The 25,618-nt window shown below is 37.1% G+C and overlaps 1 protein-coding gene across 1 annotated transcript in view; it reads right to left on the bottom strand.

Annotated features, from left to right (window-relative positions):
* Positions 1-5,600: 5,600 nt before the first annotated feature.
* The window catches only part of OPRM1 (opioid receptor mu 1), a 180,890-nt gene continuing 160,872 nt past the window's right edge, over positions 5,601-25,618 (bottom strand). The window contains exons 2-3 of the mRNA XM_082250013.1: positions 24,390-24,742; positions 5,601-6,417 (exon numbers count right to left, since the gene is read on the bottom strand). Coding sequence (XP_082106139.1) covers positions 5,891-6,417; positions 24,390-24,742 — 880 coding nt within the window. The 3' untranslated portion in view covers positions 5,601-5,890. The remainder of the gene's footprint in view (positions 6,418-24,389; positions 24,743-25,618) is intronic.

Raw genomic sequence — 25,618 nt, 5'->3', positions numbered from 1 at the left:
GTCTTCAAAAAAAGCCCTGCTCTTACCTGCCAAGTTAATGTGCTGGTTGTTCACAAAACCTGGACTCAGGATTGGAGACTTTTTTACTCCCAAGTCTCTACAAAGTCCCTGGACTTTAGGTTCCAAACTGAGTTTTACAAAACACTAAGAGAAGAGAAAATATCTAGCACCCTGGAATCCCTTAACCTGCCTGGATAAGAGCCCTGGCTGATACAAAACCCTTTTCACACAGTGGCAGGGTCCAGCACTGTAACAGTGTATGTTAACACATTATACCAGGGTGACTGTGGATTTTTTGCTCTTTAGCTTTTCATGATATAATTAATGTGGAAATCATGACAATCTTCTGCACAGTGGCAATTTTGGGTGTGCTTGGAAAGCTATTATTGTGAGTAGTAAAATCTCTTCTAAAATTGAAAAAAAAGAACTTTCCATTTGATTGTTTTATCTTTTTATTTATTTTTTATCACAGTCCATTTACTGGCTCTTTTCACATTAGCAGTTCTGGGCTTTATTGGCCAGTATTGCCCATTGCAAGAACAAGGCAATTTAATGTCCTATGGCTTCAGTTCACCCCATCAAACTGCATTGGTGTGCACTGAAAAAAATTAGGACAATTCGTATTTTTGCTAAGCACGTTCTGACATACTGTAAAGCATCTCAAAATGAATTACATACAAGTAAAATAAAAAAAACAAAAATGAAAAAACACACCAGCGTAAGCTTATTATGTGCACAATAGCACGCGCTCTGAGGTGTAAACGAACTCTAAACCAATGCATTATAAGTATGCAAAATATAATTCCTTTTTCTTACATCTGCTGTTAATGTAGCTTATGCTTGGTAAGATTTGGGCACCCCAATATGGCTTCTATGTATCCTATTTAATGCAGTGCAAGAAACACTGACAATGCACAAAGTATATAAACTCATAGAAGCCAAAGAGAAATGTTTCAGCAATCCGAATTAATCACTAAATGTTTGCCATGAATAATGCACATTGTTTGTTTCACTTTCTTTAAAGCCCTGATATGTTACAGCTGTTAATAAAACAAATACATATTCTTTGAAATTTTCTTCTGCCTATCCTACTTACAGACTGTGTAGGTCTGTTTTACATATAATAACAAATCATTTAGCTATTTATAACATAAAGTTGCTATAGCAGCAGATATCAGTAGTGTAAATTTGGCAAAAATATAATAAAACATGCTTTTTCCCTTTACTGTAAGCATTTTTAGCATAATATCTATACATTTTTAATTTTAAAGAATATTTTTTTCTCTGTTTCAATATTTTTATTGAGAAAAAGTCAGATAATATAGCATTACAAAAATGTGGGTGTCAGAATACAAGTCAACTTGAAAAGACAAACCAGGTACATAACAAAATATGTGGGAAGAGGTATTTTAAGGCAACCAAGCCCCACAAAGTTGAGATACAACATATTGTGTATAAGTCGAAGATAGGACGTTTGAACCCTTAACATTACACCTTTGGGAGCTGGAGCCGATATGTCTATGCTTAAGTAAAGAAAAATCCCTAATTAAGGGATGGGGACAGTGGCTCCTAGCTGCATTCGCAGCCCGATAATAACATCATATAAAAACTCTGCAGTGGAGAAGTTAGGAACACCATACAGTTTAAAAGATTTTAATAAAATGTAATTAAAATGTAATTTTAATAGGTTATAGATTAATAAGTAATGTAAGAAGAAGTTAAATGGAGGGGAGCTAACTGTAAGGTACAGTACATTAAAGAAAAAAAAATCCCTGATAACATTGAAGAACAAAACCAGAAGTACGTAAATACAAGATTTTTATGGGATAGTATTGTCCCTCTGAGCTTTGGAATCCCATGACAAAAAAAAAAAAGAGTCTTTACCCCCATATGTGGATGTATGTGTCTGAATGACTGGGGTATCTGAAGTAACCATTCTGACATCCCAGAAAAGGGGGAGAGGGGTAGGGGTCCTGAGGTGGGTTAGGAACAGAACAGAAGGAAAGAAGGACGGACAAAAGCATTATAGAAAAGAGGGGAGACACCTTATGTGAAAGTACAGCTCAGGATATGCAAAGTGGAAGGAGAGTAACACACCATTAAGATTTGTAATTACCTTCATATAGTTAGCCTATGGATCTCAAATCAATTCAAATTTCTCACTAGTGTTTTGAATTATGCTAGCAATATTTTCTTGGGACATCATTTTAGATATTTTGCGTTTAGTTAGGGTGAGGGAGACTGAAGGGGTCTTCCCGCATGGGCAATCGTGATTTTAGCTCCTAGTAGAATGAAGAAGATCAAAGCTTGAGTGGATTTGGGAATCTTAGGTATACGTTGGTTCAGGAGGGCAATCTCAGGAGTCGGTGAAAGTGAAATGCCAGTAATTTTGCAGATCATGTGGAAAATTTGGTTCTAAAACCTGTCTGGGACATTGCCAGAAAGTATGAAGCATCAAGCCAGTATGGCCACAGCCTCTGAAGCATAATGGGGAGGCATCTGGATATAATTTGGGGAGATGAGTTGGAACCAGGTACCAGAGAGACACAACTTTAAAGTTAGCCTCAATGAATGAGACATTTTTTATCCCTTTTAAGAATAGTGTGAAGTGATGGTGCCAGGTATCTAGGTCCCACTTCATCTCGAGGTCTTGTTCCCAGCCCAGCATACAAGAAGTATTTTCCTTGGACTCGGTCACAGCTGAGTATATTAGAGAAATACCACCTGACCGTTGGAGGGTTTGGTTTGTCGAACCAAACAGCATGCAAGAAGTGAGAGATTTGGGCAAAGCGAAACCTCTCTAAGGGGGGCATCTCCAATTTGCTAACTATAGGATAGTGGACCATTACAATTAAAAATGTGTCCTATTGGGAAAAGTCTCTTGTTTAGCAACCATTGAAAAGCTTTTATATCTTGCCCAGGAGGGAAGAGAGGATTGTGAAATATATGAGACAACGGATGCCAAGAAGAAGCAATTTTAAGGGATTTGTGGACCGAGTCACAAAAAGCTACAGAGTGAGACAAGGTAGGGAAAAGTATGGGAGGGCGGAATTTAGGGGGACTTCAGATAAGAAAATCTAATGTGAAGCATGGGACACATTGTCGTTCCATTGCAACCCCGTCTGGTTAAGATGCCCTAGAGTATATGATGGAGATCTGAGTGAGTTGGGCAGCCTGAAAATACCACCACAAAGAATAATTATCATACTTTAATTTCAATTTTACAGATTTTTTCATTAAGAAAATACACCTAGTCATATTTACAATGTACAATAAATACGTTGTTCTATATAATAAGGCAATACACAGCATGGTTCATTCTTTTGTGCACCTGCATCAAGTCATAAAATTCAATAAAGCACAGTATTATGGATCTCAAACTGTACTTTTTTTGTCATGAACTATTCTTGTACTTAATCATTATATATTGTGCTCATGATATGCTAACATTTGGGCTTGATAATAAATAGCAAAGCATTACATCATAATAATAAGCACATGTGGCACAAAGAAATTAAATAATTATAAAAGATAATAATATTTTATTGTTTAAAGAGACTTTATCCCATATTTAAAACATAAAACTGCTAGTAGGTATATAGCATAGACAACTAGAGGTGCTTACAAATACCTGCAGTCACTTTTTCCTACCTCTTTTTTGCCCCAGTGCAGACCATTTCTAAACAAGCAAAGCATTCCTATTGGCCCACCACCATTACATTAGCCTTAATAGCCAATAAGAAGATGTGTGTGGCAGGAAGGAATGGGCAAGTTATATCACTATCAGGAAGTGCTGCAGCTTTGCCCATTTAGAACACCAGGACAATTGGCTGTAACAAAGGACAATAAGAGATTTTGCAGATATATAATTTGTATTGTATTTTATACCTGTTAGTAGATTTACTTTTTTAGTGACATAGTCAATTTATTTTATAAATGGCTGAATTTCCAGTCACATGCAAAATATGAGCTTACACTTTTGGTTCTCATATTGCTACAGGCTTTTAAAAATGTGAATATATGTTTATGGTAGAATTCTCAATTTATAGTAAACACATGTATTGTGTGGACAAAATATACTCTACTAAAGACACAAAAAATGTCATTTAAGTTACAAATTCTCTTCTTTTGAACAGTTTTTTCTAAACTATTTATTTAGCAACAGCACTTTTAGAATGACCAAACCATACAGAATATTAACTAAGATAATGATATTACTTCTACATTTAAATAGTCAAGTGTGAAGTGCAATCTTTAGGAATTGTACAAATAATTGGTTTTGAGAAAACCACTTATTTTGTGGTTAAAAGACCCTTTTAAGTGAAATAACTTTACTAGCCTGCCATAGACAAAATGTTGATATAAAACATTTGTATTTTATTTATTTACTTATTTTTTTAAGGTTATGGCTTTTAGATGTTGATATGTTACTGTTTAAAGCATATCTAAACCGCAAACCAAAAACATAATATTGCAGCTTAAAACTCCTTAGATTTGGTGCTTGTAAAGTAGAAACAGAGACATCTTAGTCCATCATTAAGCCCTTTGTGGGTTGAAACATGTTGAAGCAAAAGGTGGACAGGCAAGAATATATGTTGTTGATCCTCTACTTATTATATTAAAGCTAGTTTTATTTAGGTGACGGCATTAGCGTACAGCCATTCAATTTTTACTTGACAAGTGGAACAGCTGAGTGGGGATAAGCTCTTGGGCATGCACCTGATGTTAGATGAAGATACGGGGAAAGAGGCCAGTTTGAAGCAGCATGGCTATTATTGATTCCAGTATGGAGGAAGATGTCCCTGTGACCGCACATTCATAGCCTTCCAAGGTATGGTGGTAAGTGACAACCTCCAAATTGATTCCACAAACTTAGATGTGGTGGCTGCATTAGTTTACCTTTTTAGGCTTTTTTGCTTTAATTTTCACCTGGTAATTTTGAGAATAATACACTTCCTATCCCTAGGTGACTATCATCACTCCTTCCCTGTATCTATGGAGGAAACCAATCAAACCTATCATCTTCATTACATGGGGGGGGGGGGAGGGGGTTGATAGAATTAGTATCAGAAGAAATATAATATTGGTTACTGCATTTCTGAAAATATCAACAGATATTTTATTATTTTTTTGCTAAAATGTTCTGAAAAATGCAGCTACATCTAAGTACTGGTAAGCAGCATTTTATTACATTTTTGGCTGTTGGGTTTAGTAATCCTTTAAGCTCTCTGGGCAAAACAGTACTTGTAGTTAAAAAAATAAGCTTTTGGCTGTTTTTTTGGCTTGTTTTACCAGTATGGCTGTTTATTTTGGTAATGTTTTATACTTTCAAATTATTTGTTAATTAGAACACACTAATGTTTACTTATTTGAGTGCATGGTAGGTTAAGTCTCCTTGAAAAGTAGAGTATTTTAATCATACAATGATTAATCAGAATTTATAATGGATACTTACTGTTGTCTAAAGATAGACTTCTAGGAGATGAAAAAAAATAAACCATGTATCCACAAGATTTGTAGTTCTGCAAACCTTTCTCTGTTTATAATAAAATCCATACAACTTTTTGGATGTCTATTATGACATTCATTTTTCACCTTAATTGTGTCACCCTGTATACTATTCAGTTAAACAAGTTTGTAACACAATAATTAATATATTAGATACAACATACAAGTGTTGCTGTGCCAGAGAAAATATCAACTGTGGGCAGTGACAAACCTTTATTAGAAAAGTGCTTGGATACCATATAGACCCTACATAAATACAATCATAAACCTTAAGTCTAATGTCATCAGTGAATTAAAGCCCTGTAGTTATCTGTGTAACTTCTGAAGTCATGTCATCTCCCGCAGGAACACCTGAATCCAGAGATGACATTTCCACGGCTAGTCATACCTGATGGTTAGTCCTATCCACTGTGTTGGCGGTGGACGCATGGTCACGGGTATTGTGACGCAAACGGGTTGAGTTTTGCTGCTCAATGGTTGAAGTTGTTGGGATGCAAAATTCTCTGAAACACCGCTTAAAGTTTTCATCCAGAAAAGCATAAAGGACTGGATTAAGGCAGCTATTTGTGTAACCTAGAGCAATGCACACATGCCAGGTCACTGTCTGAAAGAGAGAAGGTGGGATATTGATCAAAGCTTTAATTATCACATAAATGTGGATAGGAGTCCAGCAGACTATGAACACTGCCACAACAACCAGCACCATCCTGGTGATTCTTCTGAGGTTTCTATCCTTCTCTTTGGAGCCAGACAGCATACGGACACTCTTGAGTCGTAAGATCATCATTCCATAACATACGGTGATGATAAGGACAGGCATTATAAATGCAAAGATAAATACACAGATTTTTAGAAGGTTGTCCCAGTACCATGATGGATGGGGAAAAATAAGAGCACAATCGGTAGATCCTAAAGAAAGTTTAAAAGAAATATGTCAATAAATATATTATATATATTTATAGTTATACTATATAACTATGTTTTACAGTATATATCTATGGCAAAATACATAAATGTCTAATGGAAGCTTTTTTTTATTGTTTTACTGTACTATTAAAAGTTATTGTTTTTTTAATATTATTAAGCATCTAAATAAAAAAATAAAAAAATGCACCTATGTACTGTATTTAATATATCATCATAAATGACAATGGTACTAAACAATTCTGACCCCCAATGGATATTACATATCAGGGGAACCAAAGAAACCAAAAAGGAGATGGAGGGTTATGAATTAATATGTTTCCACCTCATGGATTAAAAATAAATCTAAAATAATTTGTTTATTTAATTTATTGTGTTTATGTACCCAGGTAAATGTACATACCCTTCTGAAGTGTTTATGCACCATGATAAATATACACACCCTGCTGAAGAAGCTAAAAAACATGTAAAAGGTATGCATGTGACAGCCAGCATGTTATTCTTCTGGTCTGGTCTGACTGGTATACTTGTTCATCATCCAGCAAGGAAAAGTGAAGGAGTTGGTAAGGAATAGGGATAATCGAACTTTTGAAAAGTTTGGTTCGGCCAGAACATCCGAACTACCCGAAAGTTCGGCCCGGATTTCAGAACCCCATTGAAATCAATGGACCCGAACTTCGGTAATCAAAAAACACATGCCCCAGGGACTACTAATTACACAAAAAAAGTTCTTAAAAATTGTCATTTTTCATAAAAAGCCAATTATTGAAAAAATTAAGAAAAAAAATAAAAAAAAATAAATAAATGGATTTAGTATTTGGGGGGTCTAAAAGTGTACCTGTGAAGTTTCAGCTCTGTAGCATGTCCAGAACCATAAAAAAAGATCATTTTTCAGTAGAGCGGGGATGGTGGGACCCCACTTTTACACTTATATGATTTTTATGGGGGGTTCTGGACATGCTACAGAGCTGAAACTTCACAGGTACACCTTTTAAACCCCCCAGACACAAAATCACACAAAAAAAGTTCTTAAAAATTGTCATTTTTGATAGATTTTTGATAGAGAGCCAATTATTGAAAAAAAAATTTAAAAATTAAAAAAAAAATGTCTTTGGATTTAGTATCTGGTGGGTCTAAAAAGTGTACCTGTGAAGTTTCAGCTCTGTAGCATGTCCAGAACCATAAAAAAAAAAAGATTGTTTGTATTAGTGCAATTATAGATCTGGAATATGGCTTCTCGCTTTTCACACCTTGCCGGTTTAATAGCAGGCAGTTTTTTTTGGGCATTTTTTTGGGTTCTTTGGAGTCAGGAAAAACATCTGAACTTGTAGTATAGTGGTACTGTATACACAAGTTCAGATGTTTTGCCTGCCTCCAAAAACCCCCCAAAAATGCCTGCAACAACACACCTGGGCGTTTTTTTTTTTTGACGCTAGCGTTTTTTGGGTTCTTTGGAGGCAGGCAAAACATCTGAACTTGTGTATAGTGGTGTATCTACACACATACTTATATGTATATACACACCTAGACATATATAGGTGTGATAGGAGCAGAAATATATTGGTGTTAATTATTTCATTAGCGCAAGTAGTTTTTTCTGCTCCTTTCACACCTATATATGTGCAGGTGTATATATACAGACATGTGTGTGTGTATATACCCCCTATACACATGTTCAGATGTCATGTCTGACTCCAAACATGTGCTCAAAAAAGCACTAGCAACGCCTGCAGCCAAAAATGCTGGCGGCGGCGAAGCCTTATTACGGAAACGAAAGTGACTTGAGAGAAACTAGCTTTTCTCTATAGCGGTCACCCTGCTATGGAAGGGTTCGGTCACCCTGCCATAGCAGTCACTGTCAGTTCACCCTACACTACATTACGGTCACCCTGGTATGGAAGGGTTTGGTCAGTCGGTCACCCTGCCATAGCAGTCAGTTCACCCTACACTACATTAAGGTCACCCTGACACTTCATACTTTCCCTACAGAAACTAAATTTTTGAAGCTAACTAAAGAGCACTCTAACTACACTAGATATCCCTTTCCTCACACTAATAAATGCTAAATGACACTTTTAAAGTAAAATTAGCAGAACTGCTTCCACTCTCTTCCATGTCCAGTATAACCATGCTAGGAATTTGGCGGGGGCTATCTTATATACTGGGGGGCCTATTCACTAATGATTGGTCTAGGGACCCCCTAGTCACTCCAATCACATTCCTAGCATTCTCCTGCCCCCTCAATTGGCTTTTTCTAATGTTTCTGGTCCAATCACAGGCTTTTAAAGTCCATTTCCTGAACCATTGCATTTTGGTCAGTTCTGGTTGCCGAATTCTGAACTTTTTGGGCAAAAAGTTCTAAATTCGGCCGAACCTCGAACACCCAATGTTCGGGCCGAACCGATGGTCGACCCGAACCGTTCAATCATCCCTAGTAAGGAATTACAGGAGGGTGACTACACATGCATTTACAGCATTTGACATATCAAGCATACATATGGCCGAACATTTTAGGCATTTAAAGTGGACATTTTAAAAAATTGTGAACAAATTGAAATGTAGGCTGTAAAGGCTTGATATAAGCTTCATGGTCATACATGTTTGTTGGATAGGAGCTGAATTATTTTGGTTGCCCTTGTTATTATGAGCACCTAGGCAAGTAATTTCTGCTTTACTGCTTTGCCTATAGATTATTGAAGTGCTGAGTGCATTCTAAACACTGCTCTTTCATATTTGATCCATGTATTTGATGTATACTGTCTAATACTTTTACAGTTACATCTGTGTTTGTTGCACCTGCGTAAACCAGCAAACTTGATTGCACATGAACTTCATACTATAAATTATTCAGCACTATTGCTAGCAAGTATATAACAAATTTGAACTAAAGAGGAACTAAATTATTATTTTTCAGTGGCAGGCTATATTGTATTTTGTCATAACACTGAGGTCTATTTCAGTTGAAACAAGTAAAGTGTAATATGTAATATGTACCAATGTTTGGGCATTAGTTCCAAGGCTATAACAATCTCTTGGAGAAGATTCTTACAGACCGAGCACTTAATGTTTGATTTATGCCATTGTGGGCACAAGTTGCCATGCTATTTTTATTTACCTATTTATTATATGAAGTTCTGATGGTTGCTTGCTATCATCTTTTTTGCTGTCTCCTGTCATCAGCTTTGTGCTTCTTTCTGCATGGTTGCCTTTCTTTGCAAGTTTTGAATGTGAGATGGTGGAATGACATCTATTTAAAGAAGTTATATTTGAAGTAGGAAGATTACAATTAATGGCATTTTTATCTGAGTACACACAAATGACTATTATATTAATAATAATAATTTGTATTATTATGAATATATATTATGATGTATACTGGGAAAGAGGGATTTAACCACTTCCCCCTGGGCGGACGTTATATGACATCCATAAACTTTGCGGGGGTATACCGGGATGATGCCTCTAGCTAGAGGCATCATCCTGGTACCGTGGTTTAGAGCCGACGGTTGGCTTTCCGTCGGTGATGACCGATGCGGCTCGGGAGCCGCTCAATCGTTACCCGGGGGGGCGGGAGGGGACGCCGGCTGGATGGAGTCCCGATCAATGCCGGAAACAGCTTTGATCGTGTCTCCGATGACGTAACCCAGAGGCGGCGTCCATGACGTCACTTCCGGGTTAGTGTGCTGCAAAAAGGCGGCAAATTTGAAAAACGGCTGTATGCGAAAACGCTGTTTTCGGCGTTTTGCATACAGGGAAGTGTAGTGGAGGAGTCTAGGGTCTTTTAGACCCTCGATCCCTCCATAAAGTGTACCTGTCACTGCATATTGCTGTCACAAGGGATGTTTACATTGCTTGTGACAGCAATAAAAGTGATCAGATTTTTTTTTTAAAAAGAACTGTAATAAAGTTAAAAAAAAAAAAATTAATGGGAAAAAAAATAAATAAAAAAATTTAGCCGCCCCGTCACCGTTAGCTCACGCACAAAAAAAAACATATACGGAAGTCGAGCCGCAAATTAAATCGCTGTTCAAACCACACATGTGAGGTATCGCTGCGATTGCCAGAGCGTGAGCAATAATTTAAAAAAAGAGCTACACTCTAACTCTAAACTGGTAACCGTTAAATAAATTTAAAGCCACGCCTTTTGAGATCTCTATTGGCCGTAGTTTGTCGCCATCCCACAGTGGGGCGCAATTTTAAACCGTAACATATTGGGTATCTATTTACTCGGTGTGACATCATCTTTCATAATATATAAAAAAAATGGGCTAACTTTACTGTTTAGTATTTTTTAAATGCAGTGAAATGTGATTTTTCAAAATTTTTCCAAAAAAATGGCGTTCTAAAGACCGCTGCGCAAATGCCGCGTGACAAAAAAATTACAATGACCGCCATTTTATTCTCCAGAGTCTTTGCTAAAAAAATATATATAATGTTTGGGGGTTCTAAGTAGTTTTCTAGGAAGAAATACTGATTTTAGATTGTAAACAAAAAGTGTCCGAAATAGGCCTGGTGGGTAAGTGGTTAAACAAACTGGTTGTCTTCACTGTTAGTTATCAGAGGGCCATGCCGAGCATTTCAACTGAATGTTTAGTCGGTGTTTTGCTTTTTATGTTGTGTTTTTCATATTTAAAATGTTTAAGATGATATAACTTAATAAAGATGAACACATTATTTCAGAATAATACTTTAATGTATGAGATGCAAACAAAACTATCTAAAGCCCTCTCTTGCTTTCTTTGGTTCCCTTGGTGTATACATATACTGTATATATACTGTACATGTACAGTATATACATATTATTTAACAATGTTCCCCAGACTTCATTCCAAATTTTACCTGTTAATATTTTTGGGTGGGAGCTGCAGAGTTGTTTTTCACTTACTTACAGTGCCTTGCCACATTTCAGGCTTCAAACATAAAGATATAAAACTGTAATTTTTTGTGAAGAATCAACAACAAGTGGGACACAATCATGAAGTGGAACGAAATTTATTGGATATTTCAAACTTTTTTAACAAATAAAAAACTGAAAAATTGGGCGTGCAAAATGATTCAGCCCCCTTAAGTTAATATTTTGTAGCGCCACCTTTTGCTGCGATTACAGCTGTAAGTCGCTTGGGGTATGCCTCTATCAGTTTTGCATATCGAGAGACTGACATTTTTGCCCATTCCTCCTTGCAAAACAGCTCGAGCTCAGTGAGGTTGGATGGAGAGCGTTTGTGAACAGCAGTTTTCAGTTCTTTCCACAGATTCTCGATTGGATTCAGGTCTGGACTTTCTAACACCTGGATGTGTTTATTTGTGAACCATTCCATTGTAGATTTTGCTTTATGTTTTGGATCATTGTCTTGTTGGAAGACAAATCTCCGTCCCAGTCTTAGGTCTTTTGCAGACTCCATCAGGTTTTCTTCCAGAATGGTCCTGTATTTGGCTCCATCCATCTTCCCATCAATTTTAACCATCTTCCCTGTCCCTGCTGAAGAAAAGCAGGCCCAAACCATGATTCTGCCACCACCATGTTTGACAGGGGGGATGGTGTGTTCAGGGTGATGAGCTGTGTTGCTTTTACGCCAAACATAACGTTTTGCATTGTTGCCAAAAAGTTAGATTTTGGTTTCATCTGACCAGAGCATCTTCTTCCACATGTTTGGTGTGTCTCCCAGGTGGCTTGTGGCAAACTTTAAATGACACTTTTTATGGATATCTTTAATAAATGGCTTTCTTCTTGCCACTCTTCCATAAAGGCCAGATTTGTGCAGTATACGACTGATTGTTGTCCTATGGACAGAGTCTCCCACCTCAGCTGTAGATCTCTGCAGTTCATCCAGAGTGATCATGGGCCTCTTGGCTGCATCTCTGATCAGTCTTCTCCTTGTATGAGCTGAAAGTTTAGAGGGACGGCCAGGTCTTCGTAGATTTGCAGTGGTCTGATACTCCTTCCATTTCAATATTATCGCATGCACAGTGCTCCTTGGGATGTTTAAAGCTTGGGAAATATTTTTGTATCCAAATCTGGGTTTAAACTTCTCCACAACAGTATCTCGGACCTGCCTGGTGTGTTCCTTGTTCTTCATGATGCTCTCTGTGCTTTAAACGGACCTCTGAGACTATCACAGTGCAGGTGCATTTATACGGAGACTTGATTACACACAGGTGGATTCTATTTATCATCATTAGTCATTTAGGTCAACATTGGATCATTCAAAGATCCTCACTGAACTTCTGGAGAGAGTTTGCTGCACTGAAAGTAAAGGGGCTGAATAATTTTGCACGCCCAATTTTTCAGTTTTTTTTTTGTTAACAAAGTTTGAAATATCCAATAAATTTCGTTCCACTTCATGATTGTGTCCCACTTGTTGATTCTTCACAAATATTACAGTTTTATATCTTTATGTTTGAAGCCTGAAATGTGGCAAAAGGTTGAAAAGTTTAACGGGCCAAATACTTTCGCAAGGCACTATAATTTATAGGCACTATTATTAGACTAGAACATTTCTCTTAATATTGCACCTAAATCCCTGGTGCCAAACGTATGACTCGCAGGCTTCATATGGTCCTTTGGTGTTTACTGTTCGAGCCTTCGGACTTAGCTGTCAGTAATGGGAGTGGAAGCATTGATATCAAAAGGTACTCCAGTAGCAGTGATCTCCAGAGGTCTAGTGTAACATGTCCTCAATCTCTGATCATCCCTTGTAGCATGTCCCTAGTATCCAACACAATATGTAGTATATCACTACTCTCTATGACTATCTTCTGTAGTCTGTCCACAATCCTCCATACCATTACATGTACAGAATATTATGTGCAGCCCCCTGGGGACTTTAGGAGCTGCGTTTAAGGCCGCTCTTATTTGGAAAGTTGTCTGCCATGTACCTACAGTAAATCAATATTTATGTATAATAACTGGATTTTACAAAGAACATACTGTTAAGTAGGGATGATCGAACTTTTCAAAAAATTGGTTCGGCCAGAACATCCGAACTCCCCAAAAGTTCGGCCCGGATTTCGGAACCCCATTGAAATCAATGGGACCCGAACTTCGGTAATCAAAAAACACAATTTTGAAGCCCTAAAACCCAATAAATGCCCCTAAAAAGTGCCTAGGGTTCTGGGTCATACCCCAGGGACTATTAATGACACAAAAAAAGTTCTTAAAAATTGTAATTTTTGATAGAGAGCCAATTATTGGAAAAAAAAATAAAATAAAAAAATAAATAAAAAAAATCTTTGGATTTAGTATCTGGGGTGTCTAAAAAGTGTACCTCTGAAGTTTCAGCTCTGTAGCATGTCCAGAACCATAAAAAAAAGATTGTTTGTATTAGAACACTTACAGAACAGGTTAGTGGCTTCTCGCTTTTCACACCTTGCCGGTTTAATAGCAGGCATTTTTTTGGGCATTTTTTGGTTTTTTTTGAGGCAGGAAAAACATCTGAACTTGTGTATACGGGTATATATACCACTATACACAAGTTCAGATGTTTTGCCTGCCTCTAAAGAACCCAAAAAATGCCCAAAAAAAAACACCTGCTACTAAACCGGCAAGGTGTGAAAAGAGCGAAGCCATATTACAGATCTATAATTGCACTAATACAAATTATCTTTTTGTTTATGGTTCTGGACATGCTACAGAGCTGAAACTTCACAGGTACACCTTTTAGACCCCCCAGACACAAAATCACACAAAAAAGTTCTTACAAATTGTCATTTTTGATAGAGAGCCAATTATTGAAAAAATTTAAAAAAAAATTAAAAAAAAATATTCTTTGGATTTAGTATCTGGGGGTCTAAAAAGTGTACCTGTGAAGTTTCAGCTCTGTAGCATGTCCAGAACCAGAAAAAAAAGATAATTTTTCAGTAGAGCAGGGATGGTGGGACCCTCCTTTTACACCTATATGATCTTTTTTTGGGGGGTTCTGGACATGCTACAGAGCTGAAACTTCACAGGTACACTTTTTAGACCCCCCACTATACACAAGTTCAGATGTTTTGCCTGCCTCCAAAAACCCCAAAAAAATGCCTGCAACAACACACCTGGGCGTTTTTTTTTTTTTGGCGCTAGCGTTTTTTTGGGCATTTTTTTTAGTTCTTTGGCAAAACATCTGAACTTCTGTATACGGGTATATATACACACATACTTATATGTATATACACACCTAGACATATATAGGTGTGATAGTAGCAGAAATATATGCTTGCGCTAATGAAATCATTTACACTAATATGGTTATGCTCCTATAACACTTATATATGTCTAAGTGTAAAATACAACTAAGTATGTGTGTGTACACAAGTTCAGATGTTTTGCCTGCCTCCAAAAACCCCACAAAATGCCTGCAACAACAAACCTGGGCGTTTTTTTTTTTTTTTTTTTTTTTTTTTTTTTTTACGCTAGTGGTATACATACCACTATACACAAGTTCAGATGTTTTTCCTGACTCCAAAGAACCTAAAAAATGCCCCAAAAAAGCTTGCTACTAAAACGGGAAGGTGTGAAAAGCGAGAAGCCACTATCCTGTGCTATAAGTGTTCTAATACAAACAATCTTTTTTTTATGGTTCTGGACATGCTACAGAGCTGAAACTTTACAGGTACACTTTTTAGACCCCACAGATACTAAATCCAAAGAATTTTTTTTTATTTATTTTTATTATTTTCAATCATTGGCACTCTATCAAAAATCTATCAAAAATGACAATTTCTAAGAACTTTTTTTGTGTGATTTTGTGTCTGGGGGATCTAAAAGGTGTACCTGTGAAGTTTCAGCTCTGTAGCATGTCCAGAACCCCCCAAAAAAGATCATATAGGTGTAAAAGGAGGGTACCACCATCCCTGCTCTACTGAAAAATTTTCTTTTTTTCTGGTTCTGGACATGCTACAGAGCTGAAACTTCACAGGTACACTTTTTAGACCCCCCAGATACTAAATCCAAATATTTTTTTTTTTTTATTTTTTTCAATAATTGGCTCTCTATCAAAAATTACAATTTTTAAGAACTTTTTTTGTGTGATTTTGTGTCTGGGGGATCAAAAAGGTGTACCTGTGAAGTTTCAGCTCTGTAGCATGTCCAGAACCAGAAAAAAAGATCATTTGTATTAGTGCAATTATAGATCTGTAATATGGCTTAGCTCTTTTCACACCTTGCTGGTTTAGTAGCAAGCGTTTTTTTGGGCATTTTTTGGGTTCTTTGGAGTTAGGAAAAACATCGGAACTTGTGTATAGTGGTATATATACCCGTATACACAAGTTCAGATGTTTTGCCTGCCTCCAAAAACCCCCCAAAAAATGCCTGCAACAACACACCTGGGCGTTTTTTTTTTACGCTAGCGTTTTTTTGGGCATTTTTTGGGTTCTTTGGAGGCAGGCAAAACATCTGAACTTGTGTATAGTGGTGTATATACACACATACTTATATGTATATACACATCTAGACATATATAGGTGTGATAGGAGCGTAACTATATTGGTGTTAATTATTTCATTAGCGCAAGTAGTTTTTTCTGCTCTTTTCACACCTATATATGTGCAGGTGTATATATACAGACATGTGTGTGTATATATACCCCCTATACACATGTTCAGATGTCATGCCTGACTCCAAACATGTGCTCAAAAAATCACTATAGACGCCTGCAGCCAAAAATAATGCTGACGGCGGCGAAGCCATATTACTGCAGCGAAAGTGACTTGAGAGAAACAATCTTTTTTCTATAGCGGTCACCGTGATATGGAAGGGTTTGGTCACCCTGCCATAGCAGTCAGTTAACCCTACACTACATTACGGTCACCCTGACACCTCACACTTTCCCTACAGAAACTAAATTTTTGAAGCTAACTAAAGAGCACTCTAACTACACTAGATATCCCTTTCCTCACACTAATAAATGCTAAATTACACTTTTAAAGTAAAATTAACAGAACTGCTTCCACTCTCTTCCATGTCCTGTATAACAATGCTAGGAATTTGACGGGGGCTATCTTATATACTGGGGGGCGTATTCACTAATGATTGGCCTAGGGACCCCCTAGTCACTCCAATCACATTCCTAGCATTCTCCTGCCCCCTCAATTGGATTTTGCTAATGGTTCTGGTCCAATCACAGGCTTTTAAAGCCCATTTCCTGAACCATTGCATTTTGATCAGTTCTGGTTGCCGAATTCCAAACTTTTTGGGCAAAAAGTTCTAAATTCGGCCGAACCTCGAACACCCAATGTTCGGGCCGAACCGATGGTCGACCCGAACCGTTCGATCATCCCTACTGTTAAGTAGTAGACAAAGTTCTAAAGAAGCAGGCAGGAGATGTAGTCACTGATTGAGGTTTGCCCAATGGTGAAAACTTTACTAGAGCTAGGAAATATAATAAAGATCAACTTTACCCAGGGCTTAAACCAAAATAAGGTGTGCCAAACCATATACATAAATGAGTCCAAAACATCTTTAGTGATTCACAAGACAACCAACACATTTTGGTGGCTAAGCATTCTCCCCCTTCATCAGTGCTCAGCAGTGTTTGCAAATGGCTACACACTATACAAGTTTTATACCATTTTCTTGTAAAGCCTCCCTTTAGATTTACCAAAACCATATAATATGAGGTGAAACTGAAACACTTTTAAATTGTAGGCAATCAGGCAAGCCATTGCACCACGTAGTTGAAGATAAATCTAAAGGATATTGAACAGCAAAAATTGTATAGTGTGTATCCAGCGTAAGGGAATTAAATACGAGATATAGAAAAAAAAACAAGCAAAAAAGAAATGGGACTTTGAATATGCCTATAAGAACCTAATGGACCAGTTGAACTCAAGCTCTGTAGCAACTCTACCTTTTACATTTTGTTTTGTATGGCACATTGTATGATGTTTCTTTTTTAACCACTTCTGGTCTGCAAGATTTTCCCCCTTAAAGAGGTTGTAAACTCGTTTAACTTTTTCTTTTTTTTTTTTTTTACAACCTAAAAGACAAACACATAATGAGCTAGTATGCATCGCTTTTTTTTATTGCCACGAAAAATGTTAAGTTTGTGGATGGACATGGACCACCCTGCCACCCATTAACAGGGAACTTTGGTTTTAATACTAACCCTTGGATTACCGCGTACCAGTCCTTGATCCACCATTATATCTGTAATATTGATGTCCTTTTTTAACCATTCATTATATGGGTTTTTGTAACTTTAATGTCTATGGCACCATTAAAATCCCATGCCCCTCTCCTTTCCCATTTTCTTGGAATTCGGGTGGTGCACCTGTGATAATCCAGCGGCTGGGATGGTGATATTGCGTCTCTCACCCCCAACTCACTGGCCCTCTCATATCTGCCCTGCGGAATATCCATGAAATTTATTTACATTTCAATTGGATGAAGGTGCCTTTTTACCCCTTGAATATTTAGCTGTGTGCATTAGATGTTTCAAAAATGTCAGCAATGAATAAGGAGAGTTTATACTCCTTGCAATCCCATGTATGGTAATATTCATTAACCACTTGCCGACGGCCCACATAGATTTACCGTGGCAGGGCTGCTCGGCTGCGTATAATCACGTAGATCTGCGTGATCATGTGCACACGCTCCCGCTGTGATCATACACAGCGGTCGCCAGATCGCGGGAGGAGTGGGCACGATCGCCGCCGGCCTCCTGCAATCTTCACAGAAACTGACAGAAGAGCCGCCTGCCTATGTAAACAAAGCAGGTGGCTCCTCTGTCAGACAGGCACACAGAGATTGTGTGTTTCAGCTAAGCTGAAACACTGATCTCTGTGTGCCTGTCACAGAGCCCCCCCCACAATTAGCAAGCACTTTAGGCATACATTTAACCCCTTGATCACCCCCAGTAAATAACCCCTTCCCTGCCAGTGTCATTTATACAGTAACAGTGCATATTATTTAGCACTGATTACTGATTAATGTCATTGATCTAAAAAAAAGTTTCAAAAATGGCAGTTAGCAGGTTATCTGTCCGCCGCAATGTCCCAGTCCCACTAAAAATAGCTGTTTATCACCATTACTAATAAAAACAAAAAATAAATAAAAAGACCAAAAATCAGTTTGTAAATGCGATAACTTTTGCGCAAACCAATTCATATTTGGGATTTTTTTTTTACAAAAAATATGTAGTAGAATACAAATTGGCCTAAACTGATAAAAAAAAATTAGATTTTTAAATTTTTTTTATTGGGAATGTTTTATAGCAAAAAGTAAAAAATATTGTGTTTTTTTTTCAATTTTTTTTCTAAAAACCACAGAGGTGATCAAATACCACCAAAAGAAAGCTTTATTTGTGGGGAAAAAAGGGCAACAACTGTATTTGGATACAGCGTGACACGACCACACAATTGTTAGTTAAAATAACGCAGTGCTGCCATATCACAAAAAATGGCCAGGTCATTAAGGGGGTAAAACCTTCTGGAGCTGAAGTGGTTAACAGAAGCACGGAGCAAAGAGAAAGTAGACATTCTAATTTGTGCCATTAAGCATGGGAAAACTAGTGGATATTGCTTGTAATGTGTAGTTGGAATATAGTGTCTTAATAGACATAAAAAATGGATCTTTGAAACCCATATGCTGTAAGGTAGAAAATATATATAGCTATCCAAGTCTGTCAAAGGCTTTTTGATCATGTAAGCCCAGAAGCAAAGTAGGAGAGTTGGTTTTATTAACAGCATTGATAAAGTCAATAGTCTGCCGAATAAATTCTTCCTCTTCTCTAGTAAACGCAGACCTTTTTGTGTTCATTACTAATAAGTCGGGGAAGTAATAGTGACAATCTGTTAGCTTAAATCTTAGTAAAGATTTTGTAGTCTTAGTTAAGTAACCCTATTGGCCTATAGTAATCTTAGGCTTAGGGATAACTGTTATAAACAAATGCAGAAATTGAAGTGGGGAGTCTTACATGTGAGCAGGAAACTGTACAGTTTAAGCAGCTGCATAAATACAATCAGCAGGAAATGTTTATAACAGAAATAAAGTAGTCCATTTGGGCAAGGAGATTTATGAAGTGGAAGATTTTTAACAGTCAGTTCTGCCACTATAATGTCCGCATTCAAGGAGAGTAATTCTGAGGTGGATAGTTTGGATAACTGAATATTAGCCATGAAGTTAGTAAATTTGTCAGGGTGAAATGGGGGTGTTGTGAAGGAGAAAGAAAGTTACTATATATATTTTAGTATGATAGGCCTTGAATGTTTTAGCTATGGCTTGTGGGCTATAGGTGGAGAGTACTTTCAGTCTGAAAATAAACTAAGGGATGGAAATAATTCTTAGTTTATTAGCCAGCATTCTGTGGGGTTTATTGGAGTACCTATAGAACTTTTGTATAGACCAAAGGAACACCCTTCATATCAATGGCTTTTATCTGGCTTTTACAAGAATGACTTTGCTAAAGTGTTCAACTATTAGGAAAGGCAGCAATAGATGGTCGACTACTTTCAGTTGTTGTAAGGGGGTGTTTTTTTGCATTGTCAACACATTTGAAGTGTGCTGCTGCAGAAATGCAGTGGCCCCTAATGAACGCCTTGTGCATCTCCCATAGAGTGGACACCCTCTCAAGTTAACCTGTGATAAACTGATAGAACTTTTCAAGGGCCATATACTGAACCTGATCCTCCCATGCTTTTAGATACTGATGGTTGCTGATAGGGAGGAAAAAGGAGCAGACATACTGTTAAGACCCCATATCAGACATTCGCTATGTTGGCATGTAACTCCAATGTTGGACTCCTTTACAAATTTTGTTTGGTGCTTGTTCTTTAAGCTTAATCTATTTTTGGTTTAAGAGATGTTCCTGTGGTGCCCATTGGAGGTTGCATGTAATCTGCCTAACCAGAGCCAGTAATCTTTTTGGATAAATGTTGTCCTTCCCTAACTACTCTGTATCAATAAGTATTAGAGTCCCAGTGCTTCTTAGATTTATCTCCTTCAAAGGTCAACTTTTGTTATACACTTTAAGCTCAATTTACTCAACTAACACACCAGGACAAGGATACTTCTTTAAAAAAATGTACAGTCCAATGACATGAATGAATTTAAAAATGACAGTATCATTGTGCTAAAGCTTTGTGAATTGAGCCCCTTATGTTTGCCTGCTGCTGCAGCAGCACTGTGATGTTAGGTTCAAGGCATTAGGTATGAAAGACACAACTGTTCACACACTGCAGAAAGAAAATTGGAAATAGATCAATGAGAGACTTGTTGCTTTAGATGTAGCTGCTTCCTTAAAAGATAAAGTACAGGCAAAGCTCCTTTTGCTGTACTTCTCCTGTGGATCATAGGAGTTTGTTCTGCACTCCTGTGACCCGTTTTCAGCAGACAGTGGGTAAAGCCCTCTGTAGACTGACATCAAAGGACCGGTCCAGGCTTGGGCAAGGTGGCAACAATAGAGTCAGGATCTGTCCACATGCTTGTATCAGCACCTGGCTTAGCCTTTCAGCAAGCTGCTGAGAGCCTGAGCTGGCCACTCCCGCCCCCTCCACAGCCCAGAGCTCCAGTGAGTGCAGGGGAGGGCTGAGCAGAGAGCTGCTGACTGATAGTTACTAGCTCTCTGTTAAGGGAGCTGTGAAAACCGAGCATTCGGCGTTGTTCGATTGCTCGGTTCTCAGTGTTACGGGTGCCTGGGGACACTGCATCCAAGAGTTGAAAGTATGAATCTTAAAAAAAAACAAAAAAATAAAACATATTTCTCTTTTCATTTTTTTTGATCTGTATCTTGATCTTATCTTCATCATCACAGACTATCATGAAGTTTCTAGAGCTGCCATGAACATTAAAAGAAGGCTAAAACAATGACATGCAGGGATGAATATTGACTCATGGACTGTGGTCTCTGAAAAGCCACAGCCTTACTTCACCTTGATCTGCAAACATTATCTCCTGGCTGTTCAATATACTAAAGTATATCTAAAGCAAACATTTTTTTATAGTCTATAGCAAATTTGGATTGTTTATATTTTCACGCTGAAGTTTGCTTGCATGCTTCTTCAAACCATACCATCTCATCAAAGCACCACGTCTAATTTCTAGTAATGAACAAATATGAATATCCCTACACATGCCTTGGTTTTCTTATTGCTCATCACATTTTTGACTATCCAGGTATCTACTGTGTCCTGTAGTGACGTGGAGGTCAGCAGCAGGAACCACTGATACAGGGTCACTTTGCAATGACATACCTTTATGTTTATCCCTGGAGAGCTTCCCTGGAGTCCCCCAAAGTGCTAATGCAAATATCACTTTCTAAAGGATAGAGCACAGTCACCCCCTAATTCCCAAATGGCAATATCCAGGTCTGTTAAATGACTGGTACTGCACTAAACTTTTCATTGTGGGTTGCTAGTTGACTGTACCTATGCTCTAACTTTAATTTAGCCAGTATTTACAGATGAGGATTTTGTGTAGACACAGTGAAAATAAAGGTGCTTGCTTTTACAGAGAAATGTTTTTTCCTAATTTCTTTCCTGAGTGTAGGTTTCCAATAAGATGTTCCTATTAATAAAATAAAATAAGCACCAATGCAGTAAAAACAATGTAGATTCCTAAAGTACTTTGTCAATACCAAAGAACAGTAACAATTTTTTTTTTATAAATAAATTAGTAGGAGTAGAGTATGCATTTTCTTTTTGGTAATTTTAGTCACAATAAATGTTTTCGTTAGTGAACATGAATACCACTGTTATAAATCAAATTTTAAAAAAAATCAACCGAAAAATAAACTGCAACTGTATGTTAAAACTGCAATTTATATTTTAAATATGATTTTTCAGAGTTTGCATTTTCATGCTATAGACGTACATATTTAACAACACAAATATGAGTCTGGATGCCTTCTTGAGCTAAATTGACTGTTCTGAATGTGCTATAGCTATGCAAATTGTCCTATTATATTATGTTCTTGAAATAACTAGATTATGTCTGAAATATGTTATTCACGTCCAGAGGAATGATCTATGAAATTAGCTGGGCAGCATGTTCTGCAAAATTTCATTTCATTTTCTGTTACAGCTCCACTTGTGTCTGTAAAATTGCACATTGAGGGCACTGAAATGAATCTTAGTGCACTGTAATTGATGGCATACCATAATATGCTGCCTATTTGCCATCAGATAACTGTTTGCTGTGTCTCATTCAGTCATTTACTACATTTACCATATACTGTACCTCGTTCATAGCAATGTCCAAAAAACTTTCACAATCATGTTATTATATTATATATTATTATACTTCCAAATTCCACACACTGGTTTATGAAAACTAGGAAAAGTGTATACTTTGTTAGCGATTCAGTTTTATGTTTTGTTCTCATTCCTTCCATAATTCTGATCTAGCTTAACTATTTTCTCTTTTAGTTTACAAAAAAAACATAATTACTGTATATCATACATCTGAAACTCTGAAAAAAATACTATGTACAATAGTTTAGTTAAGTAATATACTACATGGACAAAAGAATGGGGACAACTATCCAAACAAGTTCAGGTACTGTATATTCAACCTTGTGACAACAGTTTCAGAAAGGTCCTTTTCTGTGCCAATATGACTCTGTCTTTGTGCACAAAACACGGTTCATAAGATATTTGAAGGTTGAATTACCTTTTTCATGAAGGAGCATAATCCTTGACTGCAACCCTACCCTAATTAAGATCTTTGAGATGCATTGGGATGCTGATTTTCATTCTTCTAAACCAACATCATTGCCTGACCTCATAAATGCGAACTGAATGCAGCCAGATTAACAGAAAATCTTCTAGACAGACCTTGCAGAAGACTTTGTTCTGTTATCTGCATACTGTATCTGCAAAAGGGTCGGACAACACAACTTCATATCTAACAAAACACTCCAAGTCTAGCAAGCTAATATGTGTGATAGCCTGGTGTCTATAAACTTTTAGCCATATGGCTATTTCAATACACATTGCCAGCACTTATACTTTTCTTTACTTTCGAAACCCAGAGTGCATTTCACATGGCTGAAATAAACACAGGAAGAAGGAATTTTAAATATAGCTCATGGCTATATAGTCCTGCTTAGTGATACAGTGTTAAGGTTGGTGTGGATAAACTGGGGACAGGTTAGAACCTCTTTTAGTTTTTAGCTGCTCCAGTGTCCAAACTGGAGATATTTTATCTCCTGTCTCAAGTGACATCAGTAACTAAGGAAGGAATCCCAATAAGCACAACAAACGCCAAACAGCCTGATAAAGGATCTAACCCTTCACTTATCTAAAATTAAAAACAACATTTTGTGTATATTCATTTTTTAATTGTAGATATACCATATTTTTTTTTTTTAAGAAGACTTGTGATTTTATTGTGTTAATATTTTTATCTAAATATGTGCTTGTGCTTTCCATGGGCTGGCTGTAAGTTAATTGCCTCAACCCTATTCCACCTTAGACATTTTCATTTTTTTGTATTTAATCTAGGTCTATATTAGTCCACCATATCCATCATCCTAAATAGAATTGTTAACGTTTTATGGCTTGTCCCAGTCTGTGACAACTCTGCATTTGTGGTGGTTTGCCACTCCTGTACTATTTTAGGTCCAGTTTTAGCTGTCGGATTGTCTTGTAACTCTTTGGACACATATTGCAGTTTCTTCTGTTTTCTTGTTTATTTATCTGGGTTCACCTCCTGTTTTAAACATCACTTTTTGGTATGTTTGGATAATCTGTATGTTAATCTGTGCTTATTATCTGGCCTATTCAGTTTCGTTTGGTAACCCAATGGTAACTATGTTTACTGTTCCCACCAGTTAGGCATTCTTAAGGACCTTGTATTCATCCCCACCATCAGATGGAGAAAACAGGCACTGCTATTCCTAGCCCCAACACTAGTATTATCTCACGCCACCAATCTGAGGCAGTAATCCTGCTGGCCCTGACAGTAAATAAAAGATTAATATTTAAAAAAAAAATCAAGTTGTAATTGGCTAAACATGTCACAAAACACAGTTTGTACTCACCTCTGTCATGTTTTGTTGTTGCCATAAACATTACAGGTAAACCAATTGCTGATGACAGAATCCAATTACAGACGTTGACAATTTTGGCATTTCGTGGTGTTCTAAAATCTAGAGCTTTCACTGGATGGCAGACTGCTATGTATCGGTCAACACTCATTGTAGTTAGGGTAAAAATACTTGTGAACATATTATAGTAGTCTATCGATATAACAATTTTACACACAATATTTCCAAAAGGCCATGTACCCATAAGATAGTTCACACTTTGAAATGGCAGGGTACTTGTTGCAAGGGCATCTGCTAGGGCAAGATTGAAAATGTAGATATTGGTGGCCGTCTTCATTTTGGTATACCTAGAATTTAATATAAGATAAAAAGGTTATTTTACATTTAGAATTATTAATAGATTATCAAAAATGTATTGCAAAAAGAATTGAATGTACTTTAGTTTTTCTGCATTGTCATCTACCTGCATATACCGTATTTTCCGGCGTATAAGACGACTGGGCGTATAAGACGACCCCCCTAATTTTCATCTACCGGTAATACTTATACTTAGGTTACCTTGGAGATATTATACTCGGCGTATAAGACGACCCCCCATTTTTGGGGGATTTCTTTGAGGTTCAAAAGTAGTCTTATACGCCAGAAAATACAGTATATGTGGCTTTCTAACCAATAACTTTCTTCCAGGTTTTGGTTTTCAGAAATAGGCTATGATTTCTTGTAATACTGTATAGAATTTGCACTACCATTTCTCTTGTTAAAGGTTCATTCCTCAATGAGACATACTGAGACACTTTAAAGTATCAGAAATTGTTACTTATGGCATCATTATTGTTTTTCTGGAGCTTCAAAAGAATGTTTTGTAAAGGCATTTTTAGGAAAACTGAAAACCTTTGACCTTTCCATATATTACCACAGTCCAGATTTCTGAGTACTTCATAATAGTGGGACTATTCTAATATATATTTTATATATATATATACAGTGGGTACGGAAAGTATTCAGACCCCCTTAAATTTTTCACTCTTTGTTATATTGCAGCCATTTGCTAAAATCATTTAAGTTCATTCTTCTTCCTCATGAATGTACACATAGCACCCCATACTGACAGAAAAACACAGAATTGTTGACATTGTTGCAGATTTATTAAAAAAGAAAAACTGAAATATCACATGGTCCTAAGTATTCAGACCCTTTGCTCCGTATTTAGTAGAAGCCCCCTT

Source organism: Pelophylax lessonae (genome assembly GCF_965119305.1).
Source record: "Pelophylax lessonae genome assembly, chromosome: 3".
NCBI lineage: Eukaryota > Metazoa > Chordata > Amphibia > Anura > Ranidae > Pelophylax > Pelophylax lessonae.
Note: the sequence above shows the minus strand (reverse complement) of the source record. Positions and strands in the feature narration are given on the sequence as shown.